The sequence below is a fragment of the Polypterus senegalus genome, chromosome 7, assembly GCF_016835505.1.
Source record: "Polypterus senegalus isolate Bchr_013 chromosome 7, ASM1683550v1, whole genome shotgun sequence".
Lineage (NCBI taxonomy): Eukaryota > Metazoa > Chordata > Cladistia > Polypteriformes > Polypteridae > Polypterus > Polypterus senegalus.
In genome coordinates, this window is record NC_053160.1 from 182,781,841 (window position 1) to 182,801,159 (window position 19,319).

Below are 19,319 nucleotides of genomic sequence, written 5' to 3' on the forward strand. Positions count from 1 at the left end.
ATTCAGCGGCAGCCATCAACTCACATGCAGATCCATAGGTGAAGGGCTTAAGCATTTCACTCTTCTAGTGCTCCTGTGTAGTCTAATTATCTCCTGTACGTCATCAGTCCACACCTTGAACCTGTCCCAGTCATTCAATACATAAGACACAATGTTCCTCCGGATATCAAGAGTGAGCCTGATATGGCTGTGCAATATGTAACAAAGAGAATGGAAAAGGCAGGTGTCATCTCCGGGCATGGAAACCAGTCAGTAAGTGACAGTTCTTTGATCGATGGTGATCACCTTGATAGACATGTTAATGGGGGTACGGTTGGAATGATAAAGGAAATGGGTACCTGAACAATGTACAGTAAGTCTAAAATACCTACACAATAACTATAATCGTAATAAATGAACAATAAAACAGCGGAGAAGCCGTGGATTAAATAAAAAGGCTGTAGTTATCAGCAGGGAGACGTGAATCCCGTGGCGAAGCAAAGAAGGGAATGTAGAGACTGGAGCGACGGTTGGCCTTATATAGGAAGGCAGCCAACAACGTGGGACGCGTTGGGATGGGGGACCCAGTGCCGCCTCACACGGTGACTGAGCTGCAGGCTATGGACGTATATATGTATGTAAGTAGGATTCAGTTAGCGTTAGGAACCCGCGTACCAAATTTCTTAAAGATGGGCCCATAATAACAAAGACTGTTGAAAAGTTCAATATGGCGGCCGACAGTGGCATCATACCACCGAAAAAAGTACGTACATTGGTTTCGGTTAGCGCAGGGAAGCCGCCTACGAAATTTCGTGAAGATGGGGCCATGAATAAGAAAGTTCAACATGGCAGACGTTGTCGACCGTTACGTGTAGAATTTGAAAATGAAACCTGCTTAACTTTTGTAAGTAAGCTGTAAGGAATAAGCCTGCCAAATTTCAGCCTTCTACCTACACGGGAAGTTGGAGAATTAGTGATGAGTCAGTGAGTCAGTCAGTGAGGGCTTTGCCTTTTATTAGTATAGATATATATATATGTATGTATATATATATATGTATGTATGTATGTATGTATGTGTGTGTATATATATATATATGTATATGTATATATATATATATATATATATATATATATATATAAATTGTAGCGGCTGAGGACAGTTGGAATCACAAGTGTGACCACCCCAAACCTCGGACACAAGTATTGGTATAAAGTAAAGGTTTATTAATAGTAATACCTTGTACAAAAGCACCATAAGTGGCATAAACCAAACACAATTCTTCACCTTTTCTTCTGTTTTGTTTTCCTCAACAACTCCCAGGTGAGCTTTGGCTGTCCTCAATGCCCGACTCCAGCTCGCCTTGTTGAGGTCGAGTGACCTCTTTTATCTCAAACTCAGAAGAACCAGTGCCAGGGCATAGCACAATGGAAGTACTTCAAGGTCAATCGGATGTTCCATAAAGTAGGGAGCATAACTCTCTGCAGCAGCCTCTGGCAGCACCGATGAATCCCAGCAGGGCTGGCCCTCTGCACTACAGTTCCCAGCATTCCCTGTGGGTATCTGAATGGATACCAAAGCCCTGGGGAGTGTACAGCTTTGAAACAAATCTCTATTGGACTCCAAGTCGGTTAAGGGAATGGGGCCAGTCCCGGCCGGGATGGCATCCCATGTGTGCTGTCCTTTACAGAGGTAAACACTTGATTGCTTTAATGCTTTGTCAAATTAAACCATTCTGTAAGAAGTCATTTTGCTGAATGGCTAGAATTCCTATTAAGGACCCAATCTCCTTGCAGTGTTAGACAATTTGCTTTATTAGAAAAAGTTTGTACTATTTTAGTGAGTGGGGGTGTGGGGCACAATGCTACTGTCTCATGGATTCAGTATCTTGGGCTTAAACATCAGGCTGGATCGTTGTATTCATGAAGTTTGCATTGTCCTCGTGTCTATGTACATAAGATGTTCTGTTGGTGGTCCAGTTTTTCCCCCAACTTTTAGACACGTGTGACTGTTAATTAGCAATTCTGAATGAATGATTCTAAATCATTCTTTTATATAATTTCCTGCACTTGGCATTAGCCTATGTATTTGTGTTGCTGTAGATTCATTGAATACGTTTATTTTTCACCTGGTTTGATCATCTGATTTTCTGCTTTCTTTTGGTTCTTAGTACTGCAGTGATGATGAAGACCTGTTTGGGGACTATGACAGCTTTGGCAATGATAGCTCCTTCTTAGCAAAGCTTGAAGACATAGAAAAGAACCTTGAACCCTCGTCTAGTATCACAAATGCCTGTGGTGAACATGGTGATACCAGTGACAGAATTTCCCCAGTGCAGTCTAATATAAATGTTCTTCATCCTTGTCTTGAAAACAAAACCTTTGCCTCATCAGCAGTATTAAGTGGCAGAAAAAAGGTGAAAACCTGCCATTTTAATTCTACAAATGATAATAAGTATGCATCTGATACAATGGATGACCTTTGTCATGATATGCAGGCCTCCCAGAAAACTTTAATGAAAGCACAGCGGCCTAGTACTGTGAGACTGAGGGACGAGGAACAGACTGGATATGAAAATTCAACAGAGGAGAAAGTGTCCTCCTCTGTTAAACATAAAGTTAGCAATGAGAAAGACGTACAGATGCCTAACAGAAGGAAGAGTCTAAAAGACAAAATAAAAAGCACCATGGCAGGCAATGCCATCGCACAGTCACCTCAGGTCTCAAAGGCGAAGCAACAGAAAGAGGAAGCAGTGACCGAGGAGATTAATGTAGCTATTAAAACAATAGAGACTACCTCAGGAGTTGATCTTGGACCATTTTTTGGTTTGCCAAGCAAGATTAAAGAATTGATTTCCCAGCTAAAGGGAATTAAAGAGTTGTATGGTAAGTATTTTCAAGTATATTCAGCTTATGTAACAGTGAATGTCACACAATACATATTAAGACCTGTTAATTGTATGCTTACCAAGGCAGTTTATGCTTCTATTAAACATAGCTAGATTATACTTTATTTGTCCCCAAGGGTACTAGGGTGCTGTACTGTGTTAGTCATTATGGACGTAAGGATAAGTCAAACAAAATGACACCTTGTATTGGTTAACTAAAAAGATTGCAATATGCAAGCATTTAAGGCAACTCGAACCCCTTCTTCAGGCGAGATGTGTTCACTGCCTGAAGATTACATCTTGGCTGAAGATGGGGCCTGAGTAGTGGCGTAGCTCGAGTTCGTGGCACTCAGGGCGGGCAGTGCTTCAATTTGCCGCCCTCCAACATATCTGAATATGTTAACCTATTTAAATAGAAAATTACAATGATGTATGAAGAAAAATTAACATACATTTTGCTTCAATTTATTAGTATATAGAGAAACAGCAATACTTTCATCCATCTATTATCCAACCCACTATATCCTAACACAGGGTATCGGGGGGTCTGCTGGAGCCAATCCCAGCCAACACAGGGTGCAAAGCAGGAACAAACCCCGGACCACCTCACGGCACACACACGAGGGACAATTTAGGATCGCCTATGCACCTAACCTGGATATCTTTGGACTGTGGGAGGAAACCCACGCAGACACGCGGAGAGCATGCAAACTCCACGCAGGGAGGACCCGGGAGGCAAACCCGGGTCTCCTAACTGCAACAACAACAACAACAACGTTTATTTCTATAGCACATTTTCATACAAAAAGTAGCTCAAAGTGCTTTACATAATGAAGAATAGAAAAATAAAAGACACAATAAGAAAATAAAATAAGGCAACATTAATTAACATAGAATAAGAGTAAGGTCCAATGGCCAGGGTGGACAGAAAAAACAAAAAAAGAAAAACTCCAGATGGCTGGAAAAAAAAAAAAAAATCTGTAGGGATTCCAGACCATGAGACCCCCTGACCAGTCCCCTCTGGGCATTCTACCTAACATAAATGAAACAGTCCTCTTTGGATTTAGGGTTCTCACGGAAGGACTTGATGATGATGGTCACGTAGACTTCTGCCTTTTAATCCATCCATCATTGTTGGAGCATCATGATGCTTTGAGTAGGTGGTGGTCTGTGCCATCTCCACCACAAAAAAGAAACAGAAGAGAGAGTAGGGGTCAGTACGGATTTTAGAGCCACCATGAATAGTTATTATGATGAACTGAACATACAGAGTATCAGGATTAAGTTAAAGTGAAGTTATGAAAAGGCCACGTTAAAGGCATTTAACATTTAATTTAATTATTTAATTTTATTTGGCTACCCACTGCGCCACCGTGCTGCCCAGCAGCAATACTTATTCACATATTATTATTTATAAGCATCATCTAGACAAGAATATAGTATAGGCGCACTGATAAGCCGTGTCCTAATTATTAGTTTAATATAATTACGCTGTGAAAACCAGAGCCAGTGTAGTGTACAAGTGATAGGTGGGGACGCATTCGGATTGATTGTTTATCTTCCTAGAAATTCTTATTGGTGTAATGTTTATGTTTATTTTTGTTATCTACTCTCTCTCTCTCTCTCTCTCTCTCTCTCTCTATATATATATATATATATATATATATATATATATATATATATATATATATATATATATATATATATATATACAGTATACAGTGTGGGAGAGTTTATAAGGGCTTAAAATATATAAAAATAACCATACAAACATATGGTTTCTACTTCGCGGAATTTCACCTATGGCAGGGGCTGGAACGCAACCCCCGCAATCTTGGAGGGATTACTATATGCATGGAAGTGTGTCCGTCTGTTCGGCCTGGAAGCGAGAGGTGGAGTCGGGGTAAGGACTCTACCTCAGAGGAAACGGAAAACACCCTTAGCTGCTAATAACACAAGCAAGGCGAGCACGTCAGCAAGATGAAACCTTCAAAGAAAGACAAAGTCACTTTGCCACTAACATTGGCAACACGGTATCCCTTTTACTTTTCCTCCCTCTGCTAATGCACAAGTGAGGTGAGCACGTCGGCAAAATGAAATCTCCAAAGAAGGACAAAGTCACTTAGCCGCTAATATACAAGTGTGGCGAGCACATCAACAAAATGAAACCTCAGAAGAAAGAAAAAAGTTGCTTTTCCGCTAACATTGGCATAATGGTATCCCTTTTACTTTTCCTCCCACCGCTAATGCTCAAGCTAGGTGAGCACATCGGCAAAATTAAACCTTCGAAGAAAGACAAAGTCTCTTAACCGCTAATGCACAAGTGAGGCGAGCATGTCAACAAAATGAAACCTGAGAAGAAAGACAAATTCACTTAGCTGCTAACATTAGCATTTCCTCCTGCTACTAATGCACAAGCGAGGCGAGCACATCGGCAAAATGAATCCTCCTAGGAGAGAGACGCCCAGAGTAGTTCCTTTCAATTACCTGACATCTCTACATTTAATTTTTTTTCTGATGATTTCAATAGTTTCTAGGACCCCGGGCTTTTTACAGCACAGGCTTATACAGATAATAAGCTAATAATGGTTTACATAACTAAAACATAAAAGAGAACAAACATATTGTTAAATAACAGGAATCAATTCATACTCATCTACTGAAATTCTTGTTTCATTCAGTAAAAAATTAACATACCTGCTGTTTAATTTTGGCAAGGATTATGTGTCAAGTAACTAATGAGGGTTTGCAATACAGAAAATTTGACAAATGAGAGGAGACCGTAAAGTACAACAAATCAACAATACTTTTTTATTTCAGGTTGAGGCTCGGTGTTACCCTATAATGTTTGATGCAAATTCACAAAAAAACCAAACATTTATCAAACCTAATCTGAAGGCTCTTTTCACATGCTGTTATTATTAACACAATTCTGCATACAGTTATTTAGTACCATAGCTAAACGTAAATGTACATTTAGTTGATTTTACTTAATAGAGCTGTTAGCTTAATTTGTGCATTATAATAATTTAGTTTTGTCACACATTCATCATTTGTATAGTGTGGTACTTTATTTTTCTTCTTTGGGAGAATTGTTACAACTGAGCATGAAAAATTTTGTCCATCTAGTATCATGCAGTGTTCACTTTTTTCCGCAGTTGCAGGGTCCATCCACTCATCCATTTTTCCAAACCCACTTATCCTGAGCTGGATTGTGGGGAAGCTGGAGCCTATCCCAGCATGCATTTGGCACAAGGAAGGAACAATCCGCCGACAGCATAAGTTGATTGTAGGGTCATTTTGTAAATTTTCTAGTTTCGTTATAGCATAGTGATATGGTATTTTGTGTTTCTGATTTCTTTTTTTTATGATCTGTAATAAAAGTGCTGTTTTCATTATACATTATTGGTGGTGGGGTGGCACGGTGGCGCAGTGGGTAGCGCTGCTGCTGCCTTGCAGTAAGGAGACCTGGGTTCGCTTCCCGGGTCCTCCCTGCGTGGAGTTTGCATGTTCTCCCTGTGTCTGCCTGGGTTTCCTCCCACAGTCCAAAGACATGCAGGTTAGGTGCATTGGCGATCCTCAATTGTCTCTAGGGTGTGCTTGGTGTGTGGGTGTGTGTGTGTGTGTGACCTGCGGTGGGCTGGCACCCTGCCCGAGGTTTGTTTCCTGCCTTGCACCCTGTGCTGGCTGAGATTTGCTCCAGCAGACCCCCGTGACCCTGTAGTTAGGATGTAGCAGGTTGGATAATGGATGGATTATTGGGGGTGTTGTGTGATGTAGGAAAGGTATAAAGAATTGATCTTTTTGCTTTCTGCCCTTGCCCGCCATAACCTGTCATCTATGGGGGAGGAGCGAAAGCTTTAGATTCATCAAAAATGTCAATCTCCGGTTTTAAACGGATCTCGACGTTTTAGGTTCCCCTGATACCGAAAACATCAAAATCATGGTGATGGGTGTGTGTTTTTTGTTTTTTCTGTCCTCCCTGGCCATCGGACCTTACTTTTATTCTATGTTAACTAGTGTTCTCTGATGTTAACTGTTATTTTATCTTTTTTCTCTTTCTTCATCATGTAAAGCACTTTGAGCTACATTATTTATATGAAAATGTGCTCTATAAATAAATGTTGTTGTTGTTGTGTCACAGTTTCTTGAGGACGGTCTAGAGCTAAAACTGCTGGACAGAAAAATACCAAACTCGAAACTTAAGCCTGTTATGAGATGATGGGGTGCTGATTAGTTTTTGAGCCAAATCTTGCAGAAGAAAGAGGCATTCAAGAGCAGGGGTGTCGAACTGTGGTCCTGGAAGGCCGCAGTGGCTGCAGGTTTCCATTCTAACCATCTTCTTCATTAGTAACCAGTTTTTACTGCTAATTAATTTATTTTGCATTAGTTGTAATTAGCTTGACTCAGGTCCTTTTGTTGTTTCTTTTTTACTTAATTAGCAGCCAAACAATAATGAGACACAAAACAAGCTGCCACATGACCAGCTCATCTGTGCCAATCACACAATATCTGAAAATAAAGAAAGGTGAAGGTCTCAGTAAGGTTGATCTCACAGGTCGCCAAAACGGTGTTCTTAGAAAAAACAGAAAAATCAACAGTTTTGGAAATGTCTGCTGTGGCAGAATGAGAGCAGCAACAAGCCGTGGAATTAAATAACGGGCTTAATTAACAGCAAGAATCAGCTTCTCATTAAGAGTCTGGCTGGAGTGAATTTGGTCATCTGTTGGCTCGTTTTACATCTCATTTCTGTTTGGCTGCCATTTAATGAAGAACCAAATCAATTCAGTGGGCTGTATTCTTAAAAACAGTGTTATTAAAATGAAGGGAAAAGGAGTTAATTAGCAGTGAAAACTGGTCACTGATTAGGAAAATGGTTAGAATGAAAACCTGCAGCCACTGTGGCCCTCCAGGCCCTGACTTCGACACCCCTGCTCTAGAGGAACACTCAAATGCCGTAATTCTGGAATGAATTATGAATTCTTTTTGTCAATTGCTATCATAAAGGCCTCTTTTATGATCCAGAAAGATCAGCATCAGACCAGTAAATAATTCCAGAAATGTTAGAGAATAGTTTGGGTATCTTGGTTCCTAAGGCGAAAAGCCTACTGACGCTCACGTCTGAATTTTTTTTTCTTTTTTTTCTTGGATGTTTAACAGAATGGCAAAAAACCTGTCTGACATTGGAGTCTGTGCAGCAGAAGAGGAACCTTATATATTCTTTGCCAACCAGTGGAGGGAAGACTTTAGTTGCAGAGATCCTTATTCTACGGGAACTTCTTTGCTGGAAGAAAGATGCTTTGTTTATTTTGCCATATATAGCTATCGTGCAAGAAAAGGTAATTACCGTTATACAATACTTTTCACTTACTTAGATGTTCTGTGACTGTTCTCCGTACCCAAACCAGTGTTTCTAGGTCCGTGTTTTTCTTTCCCATCCTGAATCCTTTTGTATTTGCATGTCAACAGAATTAAATCTTGTGCACCTCCAACATTTAATGTGTCAGGTCTGTACAGTAGTACTTGTGTACCCATGTGCACAAAGGAATGCAAATTAATATAGCCAAGTATTTGTTTTAATAATATTTGAAACAAAATGTGACAATAACAAGTAATAATCGTTTACATTTTTTTCCCCACAGGTCAGGGGTCTTTCTGCATTTGGCTTGGAACTCGATTTCTTAGTTGAAGAATATGCCGGCAGTAAAGGCAGATTTCCTCCAATCAAGAGGAGACAGAAGAATTCGCTGTACATCGCCACCATTGAAAAAGGACACAGTCTTGTGAATTCCCTCATAGAGACGAACAGGCTTGGGAATGTGGGTCTCGTAGTAGTGGATGAGGTGGGGTATAACATTTTACATTGTGTACAGTCATCGTTATGATACATTATGAATGCACCCGTTTATGATTGTGACATCTGACACTACCTGTATTTCTTTTTGTTTTGTATGTTATTTCTATGAGGGTAAGTAGGAAAGTACAGGCGATTTGAAAATTATGCGGTAACTGCAACGAATAGAAGCTGATGCAATACAACATGTCGATGATGGCTTATGGGTAGTCTGAGCACGCAGAGTGCAGCACTTTTGTCATTAGTCTAGTTGAAGCCAAGGTCAAATGACCATGGATGCTCCACTGCAGGATTGCACCATTGTTGAACAATGCGCCATAGTGACATTTCTTTGGGCACAAGGAGTGAAACCACCTCAAACTCAACCATTTTAAAGAGGGTTAATGCTGTGTGTGTATTTGCACTGAAGAACCTTTCTTGTTTTTCATCAGTTTGTATTGGTTACTTGTTGTCATTACTTGTGAAACTGGCCAACAGGTCAGGAATATCTCAGCCAAGCTTCACCCTGTCATGCCCGCAGTGCTGGAAGCCATAGGCACTATATTCCAGTCTTCATGTGGTCTGCGTATACATACATAAAAACATATTTTTGTTATCATAAAAGGTAAGTGGGCGGCATGGTGGCGCAGTGGTAGTGCTGTTGCCTCACATTAAGGAGACCTGAGTTTGCGTCCCGTGTCCTCCCTGCGTGGATTTTGCATGTTCACCCCGTGTCTGCATGGGCTTCCTCTGGGTGCTCCGGTTTCCTCCCACAGTCCATAGACATGCAGGTTAGGTGCATTGGCGATCCTAAATTGTCGCTTGTGTGTGCCTGGTGTGTTTGTGCCCTGTGGTAGGCTGGCACCCTGCCCAGGGTTTGTTTCTTGCCTTGCGCGCTGTGTTGGCTGGGTTTGGCTCCAGCAGACCCCCGTGACCCCGTAGTTAGGATATAGCGGGTTGGATAATGGATGGATGGATAAAAGGTGAATTTGCAGCAGTGTCCAGTTCTCCTAATGTAATGTAATTAGATCAATTTACTGCACTCATATTGCAATAAGGGCACCTAGCGAGAACGATGCTGCTTTTGTTAATTCTAAAACGTGACATTCCCTTAATGCCGTCTTAATCCATTAAGTCATCTGTGATTCCAAGATGAGATGAACAAACATCATGTCTCCATGGCCTGGGCCAATCTGTGATTCATTTATTTTGAGGCAAACTAAGCTTGGCAGACATAATGGCACTGTATGCGGTGGTAAGGTAACTGGCTTAACCTTCAGTTTTTCATGTTACATTAGATTAGATAAACTTTGTTAATCCCATGAGGGAATTCTTTATGATATTAAGGTAAAAAATATATATATATTGTCACACACGTGTGACTAGAATAGAGCTGAGTGGACCAAGTGTAGATAATTACCTGCCAAGCCAGGCCAACCTACCTCTATTATCTATGCAGGCCAAATACGCGAAAACCTGCCTGATTCAACATCACTTCCAATTCCTGCACTCAGACTGATGTCACTTCCAGTTCCGAGGCCCAGACTGACGTCGCTTCCTGTTACGGCCAAATGACATCACTTCTGATTTTCGGCTTATAAAGCCGCCATCTTTTCCTAACCTGATCAGTTCAGGACTAAAAACAGTACACATTAGTGCTATTTTAAAACCCTTTTGCAGCCAGCGACATGATATGGGTGGCTACCCCAAACCTTTTTGTATGTGTCGAGGCTGTTCATTTCACTATATATATATATATATATATATATATATATATATATATATATATATATATATATATATATATATATATAGTGGTGGTGGCTGGGTCCCTTCTACTTATGTTCCAGGGGAGCAGCCATGGGCTCCTCAGTATCTCCCCCGGGGCTTGGTGGCAGCCTCCCTGGTTGATGGTGCCTAAATTTCCCGCAGGGTTCCATGGAAGATGGAGTTCTCCCCAACCCTGTGGGGATCTGGGATGGCCGCCATGGAATGATGCAGGGATCCTGGATCCAGCATGGACACCTCAACAGCCCTGCCCAGAAGTCCAATTAGCAACAGGTGATCAAGCACCCTGGGCAATTCCGGGTGGGCTATAAAAAGGGCCAGCATCCATGACTCGGGGCCAGAATCGGAAAGAGGAGGACGAGGTTGCCTGGGAGGAGTGGTGGTACCAAGGTGGAGAGTTATGTTGTTGAGATCAAGTGCTTTTAAGATGTGTTGTGGCTGGAGGGATTACGGGGAAGATGTGCCCTCCAGCTGAAGAATATATATATATATATATATATATATATATATATATATATATATATATATATATTAATTACATGTGCCAGGTGACAGTAAATACCCACTCAGACGTTGGCACCTTACACCTTTCCTGGACCCCCAGAATGCAGAATAGAGTCGCTTATTATGCTGCACATGATCTTGCGTGCTCAGTTGAGGAGTGCAATCAAATGCTCTTGAATGCAGGTGGCATGGTCTCTACGTGTTAGGAGGAAGGCTGCTCTGTCGGCAGCATTGTGATCACATATGTATGAGATTTATAAGGTGCATTCAGAAGAACACATTGATGAGGTGATGGTCATTTATAAGGGTAAATTGTGTGTGTATGCCAGGTTCTTTTTTTCTGGTGTTTGCATTTTCCTGTTCTTTTGGTGTGCGCGTATTTTCCCGCTTAAATCCATTTAAAGTTTTATAAATTAGGCCCCTGGACACATTACTTTGCACAAGGTATGTGTCGGGGGGGAAAAAAAAAAGAATTCCATTGTCTTTGCTTGCAGTTTGCAAGTTGTGGATCTTAACATTAATGAAAGTGAGATCTGCTACCAAACAGTTGTAGCCACCCTGTATTCTCGTATGGTGTAATATTACAGTTTCCTCATGCCAGGCTTATTTGTTTTTCTTGCCGTAGTTGCACATGCTGGGGGAAGGAAGCAGAGGTGCGATTTTGGAAATGACACTGGCCAAGGTCCTTTACGCAAGTGGTAGGTGTTTTTCTAAAATGTCTTATTTTATTCTTAAAATGTTTGCATTTAATGTTTATATCTGCACTGTTTGCCATGCTGCTCCACATGTCTAAGTTCTTGAGTTCAGCTCCTAGCCTGGGCACTGCTTCTGTTCACTTTGTTGGCACTCCCTTAGTATGGGATGTTTTTGTCTGAGCAGTCTGGTTTTTTCATGCAATCCAAAGATAACAAGTTTATGCGACTGACACTTTTAAATGGGTTGATTTGGCTCCTGCTTTGTGCTCCTTCCTCCTTTACAAAGCTATACCCACTGCAACCCTGTATTGGAAGAAGTAGAAATGAATTAAAAAAAATTATACTACTTCTGCATCATTCCTGAATTGACCACTCTTTTCAAAGCCATATTCCAAAGTTAAGCAAATAGTGGTGAATTCTGGAGTTGTGGGCCGACTATTAGTATTGTATATACTGTAAATGCGATTGTGAATGCAAATTGTATGATTCAATAGCAATTGCTTATAGATTATTTAATCACATATTCAGTTCAGCACGTTATTCTTTGGATAGATGTGAAGGTTCATTAAATGACATAAATGTGTACAAGCTTTCAGAATTTCAATTGTGAAATTTTCATTCATTAAAGTAAAGTTTCAATCATTGGTCCCTGGCACTTATTATATTTCATTTTCCTATTTTATCAGCACCAACACAAATTATAGGTATGAGTGCAACTCTCAATAACATTGGAGATCTGCAGCAGTTCCTTAAAGCTGAGAATTACACCAGTGACTTCAGACCAGTATGTGGTAATTTGCTTCTTATATAAATATGGGGGCATTTTATTCGGGGGCTGGTTAAGTTCCAGTATAGATAATGATGGGATTCAGCTCTCATAAAGTAGGCTTGTGTGATGGCACAAACTGTAAATATGGAGTTGGGTTTTGAATTAAAATGATGTTAAATAAATATTTGAATCTGTTAGTGCGCTGTGATCCTCACCAGGAAATTTTACTCAAGGGAGGGATAGATTCATTTATCATAAACTTTCAGAGTTGGTAATTTAATTGATTATTTTTTTTCCAATTATATATTATTTATGTGAAAAAGTGCCATTGTAATAGTATTATGTGAGCATTTATTTTATTATTCATTTCTTGAAATTTCATTAAGTTCCCAAACTGCTTGTCAATAAGGTATGCGAGCTGTTGTAATAAGCAGTTATTGCCCACAAACTTCAAGAGTTTGTTCAATGTTTATTTTCAGGTCCAGTTAAAAGAATATGTTAAACTGGCTGACTCAATCTATGAGGTCGACTGTAAAGAAGAAGACTACTTCAAACTTTCTCGTCCTCTAAATTTTAAGGTATACACTTTTTTAAACATGTATATGTTGTAATAACTCCAAAAGGAGACAGCACAAAGGCTTGGGGTTTTCCGGCCCCGTATATTGTAGACGATCCACAATAATGCAAAAAAGAAAAGCAGGTCAAACATAAACTAAACAGTTCAAATGTGAGACGCTGAATCATGGCGTCGGCGGCCATTTTATGAGGGAGGAGCCGGAAGTGGAGGAATGCTGGGAAGGAACCATGAGGGATGCTGGGACCCATGACATCAGGACAAGATGGCGGAGGAAGGGCGGAAGTAAACGTAGTGCGGGCAAAGCTGACTTATGGCGGAGCGTCCTTTTCAGTATTAAAGCACAGGGAGAAAGTTAGTACCCCGCCATTCCCTGCCGGCGAATGTTTTCCCAGGTGTGTTAAAATCCGTCCGCGGTCTCCTACTCACGCGTGCGTGACAATGTGTATTTGTCCCATCTTGCTTTTTATAGTATAGGGAAAGTATTGTAATTGTCCAAATATTTCGATATCGAGATTTTCATGAATCTCGACGTTTTAGACCTCCCTGACTTTCTCGTTTACAAAGTATAGGGAAAGTATTGGAATCATCCAAAGATTCGATGCTGAGATTTTGATGAATCTCAAAATTTTAGACCTCCCTGACTTTCTCGTATATGAAGTGTAGGGAAAGTATTGGAATCCTCCAAAAATTCCATTTCAAGATTTTGATGAATCTCGACATTTTAGACCACACTGAGTCCGAAAATACTATTTTTGGAATTATGTCTGTGCGTCTGTCTCTGTGTGTGTATGTAAACACAATAACTTGAGTACGCTTTCACTTAGATGAACCAATTTTTTTACATATAAGTATTAGGTACAAAACATAGATTTCTTTCAACTTTTGAACTGTTTCCATTAACCGGAAATGGTACTTTACCTTCTGTTCATGCAGCTGCAGAGTCTGATTTATTCCACTTCACTTTTATAATAATTGTTCAATATATTTTTGATTTGATTTGTTGTTGATGGTTGTTTAATGCAGACAATATAAAAATATAATCATTGTCTTGCGATTTACTCCTCAAATATCCATCCCCATATCTGAGTATACGAGAAAGTCTAGGAGAGACCACTCCCGATATTTTTACTAGCAAAAAGACCACTATTTCCTAAATTAATCGCTTGTTCCCAGGGGTTGCCCTTTTCCTGGCAAAAATGGACATGCTTTGCATCTGAGCTCGAGATATGGGTACAGAAGGTACTCTTATTGAGGCTATACATGCTTTCATCATGTCTCTTAAAGCACATTACATATTATTTGCCATAGCTTCTTACAGATGAGATGGCTATGGTGTCACACCAAATGAAAATGGTTTATACAGGTAATGCCATAACAAAAAGCCCTGTGTGTGTACAGTGGATTCAGAACGTATTCAGACTCTCACACTTTTTCGCATTTTGCTATGTTGCAACCTCAAATCATTAATGTTTTCCCCCACATCAAGCAATACTCAATACCCCATAATGACAAAAACAAAAACATGATTTTTTTACATTTTTGCAGATTTATTAAAAATGAAAAACTGAAATATCTCAAATGGTCACTCTGGCTGAGCCCCAAAGATCCTGTGTGGAAATAGGAGAAACTTCCAGACGGACAAGCACCACCGCAACACACAGAGTGAGCAGACCAAAGTCTCTCATTAGAACATTCTAGACCAGTGTTTCCCAAACTCGGTCCTGAGGGCCCACTGTGGCTGCAGGTTTTTGTTCCAACCAGCTTCTGTTTTTAATTGAACTCCTGGGCTAATTAAATGAACTGATATTTCCCAAGTTCTGTGTTTTGGGGACAATAAAGGAATTAGAAAACTAGTTTCTATATTGTTTGCTAAAAAAAAAATATATATTAAAATGCACCAAGCAGTTATATAGGAATAATGTATTTTTTTCTTTTTAACAGTATTTTCATCTTGATTTTCATTCTACTTTTTAAGGTGTTCTAATTGTTTAATTAATCCATTATTTACTAATTAGTGGGTCTGACGCTAAAGTACAGTAGTTTCAACCTTTGATTATTCTGTGCTGTTTGCCTGTGTATCTGCTCATTTTTAATTGTCATAAATAAGATACAACGAAGGGGGAAGACTGCACAGAGAAAGGGAGAAATATAATGAAATCAAAAAAAGAGAGTTAAGCATTTAAATTTATAGAAAAAGCAGAATTATTTGTAAGTGTCTTAAAAATGTAAAATTCATGCTGCCATGCTTTTTTCTGAATGTTGAAAGAGAAAAAAAATACCAGCTAATTAAATGAGCGCAGCGTTATCAAGTGTTGTCACTGAATAGGAATCTGGTTGGAACGAAAACCTGCTGCCACAGTGGGTCCCAAGGACTGAGTTTGGGAAACACTGCTCTAGACGACAACAGGCCATTCAGCCCAACAAAGCTCGCTAGTCCTCTACACTTATTTCTTCCAAAAAAACATCAAGTCAAGTTTTGAAAGTCCCTAACGTCTTACTGTCTACCACACTACTTAATCGCTTATTCCAAGTGTCTATCGTTCTTTGTGTAAAGAAAAACGTTCTAATGTTTGAGTGAAATTTACTCTCAACAAATTTCAAACTGTGTCCCTGTGTTCTTGATGAACTCATTTTAAAGTCACCGTCTCAATCCACTGTACTAATTCCTTTCATAATTTTCAACACTTCAATCAGGTCACCTCTTCATCTTCTCTCCTCATTAAAAAAAAAAAACCATAGCAGCCTGGTTGGAGTTTCCAAAAAGTTTCCTAAAGGACTCTTAGACTGTGAGAAAAAAGGGTTTCTGGCCCGATGAAATTAAGATTAGCATTAGCACCAGGCAGTGCTCATCACCTGTACAATACCATTCCATAGTTGAAGCATGGTAGTGGAGGCAAGATGCTGTGGGGTTGTTTTTCAGTGGCAGGGAAAATAGACAGGGTTGAGGGAAAGCCGAACAGAGCAAAGTCCAGAGATATCCTTAAAATCTACTGAAGAGCACTAAGGACCTTAGAATGGGACGAAGGTTCACCTTCCAACAGGACAATGACCCTATGACCACTGGAAAGGCTTATGGTCAACTCTCTAAATGTTCTTGAGTGGTCCAGACAGGATTAATGTTGAAGGGATGTATTATATTACATCTGAGGACATGCAGGTGATGGGTGTAACAGAACAAGATATGGAGGACAGAGAAATATAGAAGTAGATGTTTCCACTGTGGCGACCCCTAACGGGAGCAGCCGAATGAAGAAGAAGAAGTTTTATAAAAATGCAGCTGGAAGTTTTCAGGAGGTGTATGTCATTGATTGAAATGTGTGTATATATAAAATATACATACTTTATATAGATAGATAGACAGATACTTTATTAATTCCAAGGGGAAATTCCCATACTCCAGCAGCAGCATACTGATAAAGAACAATATTATATTAAAGAGTGATAACAATGCAGGTATAACAGACAGACAATAACTTTGTATAATATTAACGTTTACCCCCCGGGTGGAATTGAAGAGTCGCATAGTGTGGGGTCTCCTCAGTCTGTCAGTGGAGCAGGATGGTGACAGCAGTCTGTCACTGAAGCTGCTCCTCTGTCTGGAGATGATCCTGTTCAGTGGATGCAGTGGATTTTCCACTATTGACAGGAGCCTGCTCAGCGCCCGTCACTCTGCCACAGATGTCAAACTATCCAGCTGTGTGCCTACAATAGAGTCTGCCTTCCTCATCAGTTTGTCCAGGCGTGATGCATCCCTCTTCTTTATGCTGCCTCCCCATAACACCACCGCGTAGAAGAGGGCACTCTCCACAACCGCCTGATAGAACATCTTCAGCATCTTATTGCAGATGTTGAAGGACGCCAGCCTTCTAAGGAAGTATAGTTGGCTATGACCTCTCTTACACAGAGCATCAGTATTGGCAGACCAGTCCAATTTGTCATCCAGCTGCACTCCCAGGTATTTATAGGTCTGCACCCTGTGCACAGTCACCTCAGATGATCATGGGGTCCATGAGGGGCCTGGGCCTCCTAAAATCCACCACCAGCTCCTTGGTTTTGCTGGTGTTCAGGTGTAGGTGGTTTGAGTCGCACCATTTAACAAAGTCTTTGATTAGTTTCCTATACTCCTCCTCCTGCCCACTCTTGATGCAGCCCACGATAGCAGTGTCGTCTGCAAACTTTTGCACGTGGCAGGACTCCGAGTTGTATTGGAAGTCCGCTGTATATAGGCTGAACAGGACCAGAGAAAGTACAGTCCCCTTCGGCGCTACTATGTTGCTGACCACCATGTCAGACCTGCAGTTACCGAGACGCACATACTGAGGTCTGTCTGTAAGATTGTCCACGATCCATGGCACCAGGTGTGAATCTACTCCCATCTCAGTCAGCTTGTCCCTAAGGAGCAGAGGTTGGATGGTGTTGAAGGCGCTAGAGAAGTCCAGAAACATAATTCTTACTGCACCACTGCCTCTGTCCAAGTGGGAGAGGGATCGGTGTAGCATATAGATAATGGCATCCTCTGCTCCCACCTTCTCCTGGTATGCGAACTACAGAGGGTCGAGGGTGTGGCGGACCTGTGGCCTCAGGTGGTGAAGCAGCAGCCTCTCCATGGTCTTCATCACATGTGACATCAGAGCAACAGGCCAGAAGTCATTCAGCTCACTAGGACGTGGTACCTTTGGGACTGGGGTGATGCAAGGCTCAGGTTGAAGATACGCTGTAGAGGACTCCCCAGCTCCAACGCACAGGCCTTCAGCAGTCGTGGCAATACTCCATCTGGACCCGCTGCTTTGCTGGCACGAAGTCTCCTCAGCTCTCTGCTTACCTGGGCTTTTGTAATTGTGGGTTGAGGGAAACTCTCTCCTATGCTGGTATCAGCTGAAGAATGGGTGGTGGGTGCAGTACTCTGAGGTGAGAGTGGGTTAGGGTGGTCAAACCTGTTGAAGAAGTTGTTCATCTGGTTTGCTCTTTCCACGTCTCTCTCAATGGTGGCACCCTGCTTCGAACGGCAGCCAGTGATGATCTTTATCCAATCCCACACTTCCTTCATGCTGTTATTCTGTAACTTCTGCGCCAGCTTTCTCCTGTACTGCTCCTTCGCCGCCCTGAGCTGGACTTGGAGTTCCTTCTGCACGTGCTTGAGCTCATGCTGATCACCGTCTTTAAAAGCTCTTTTCTTCTGGTTCAAAAGGCCCTTGATGTCACTTGTAATCCATGGCTTGTTGTTAGCATAGCAGAGTACAGCTCTTACTGGAACTACAATGTCCATACAGAAGTTGATGTAGTCAGTAGTGCAGTCAACAACCTCCTCAATGTTCTCACTATGTCACCCCAGCAGTATATCCCAGTCTGTAGTTCCAAATCAGTCTCAGAGCCTGCTCTGCCTCAGGGGACCACTTACTGAATGAGCGTGTGGTTGTAGGTAGCGCCTTCACTCTTGGTTTTTTAGTGAGGCTGAAGCAGAACCAGGTTATGATCTGCTTTCCCAAGCGCAGGCAGCGGGGTGGCGCTGTATGCATCTTTAATGTTTGCATACAGTAGGTCAATAGTCCTGTTTCCCCAGGTGTTACAATCCATATACTAGGAGAAGGCAGGTAATGTTTTGTCCAGCGTCACATGGTTAAAGTCTCCAGCGATTAGCACAAGCGCCTCAGGGTGCTGTGTTTGTAACTTAGCAGCCTCAGAATGTATGTCACCCGCTGTCTCAGCGTTCGCCCGAGGAGGGATGTAAACAATAGCAGCAATCACATGTCCAAACTCTGTGGGCAAGTAATAGGGACGCAAACTTACGGCCAACAGTTCGATGTCCCTGCAGCAAGTGGAGATTTTAACGTTTACATGTCCAGAGTTGCACCACTTTGTATTGACATAGAGAGCGACTCCCTCTCCTTTCTTCTTCCTGCAGGTATTTGCGTCTCTGTCTGCTCTAACTGTGCTAAACCCGGGTAGCTCCACGTTAGCATCTGGGATGGTAGTCGTTAGCCACGTTTCACTAAAACACAGCAAGCTGCATTCTCTGTAGGTCCTGACATTTTTCACCTGCACAGCCAGTTCGCAGATCTTATTTTGTAGTGAGTTCACATTTCCCAGGATCACAGAAGGCACCAAAGGTTTGTAGTTCCACTTTGTCGCTAGACGCTTGGCTTTTATCTTAACGCCGACTCTGCTGCCCCGATACCGCCTTCTTACCTCATCAGGTAAATAGGGAACCACACTAATATTTACTGTAGTTCAGTGGACTAGGGTGCCTATTGTAAAATATATGTTGTTTAGGTGTATCAAAAATATTAAG

At 41.3% G+C, this 19,319-nt stretch overlaps 1 protein-coding gene across 1 annotated transcript in view; it reads left to right on the top strand.

The window, feature by feature from the left end:
- helq (helicase, POLQ like) overlaps positions 1-19,319 on the top strand; it is a 78,904-nt gene that overhangs the window by 8,288 nt on the left and 51,297 nt on the right. The window contains exons 2-7 of the mRNA XM_039759688.1: positions 2,148-2,862; positions 8,025-8,203; positions 8,507-8,707; positions 11,615-11,687; positions 12,371-12,468; positions 12,933-13,031. Of these exons, the coding sequence (XP_039615622.1) occupies positions 2,148-2,862; positions 8,025-8,203; positions 8,507-8,707; positions 11,615-11,687; positions 12,371-12,468; positions 12,933-13,031 (1,365 nt within the window). The remainder of the gene's footprint in view (positions 1-2,147; positions 2,863-8,024; positions 8,204-8,506; positions 8,708-11,614; positions 11,688-12,370; positions 12,469-12,932; positions 13,032-19,319) is intronic.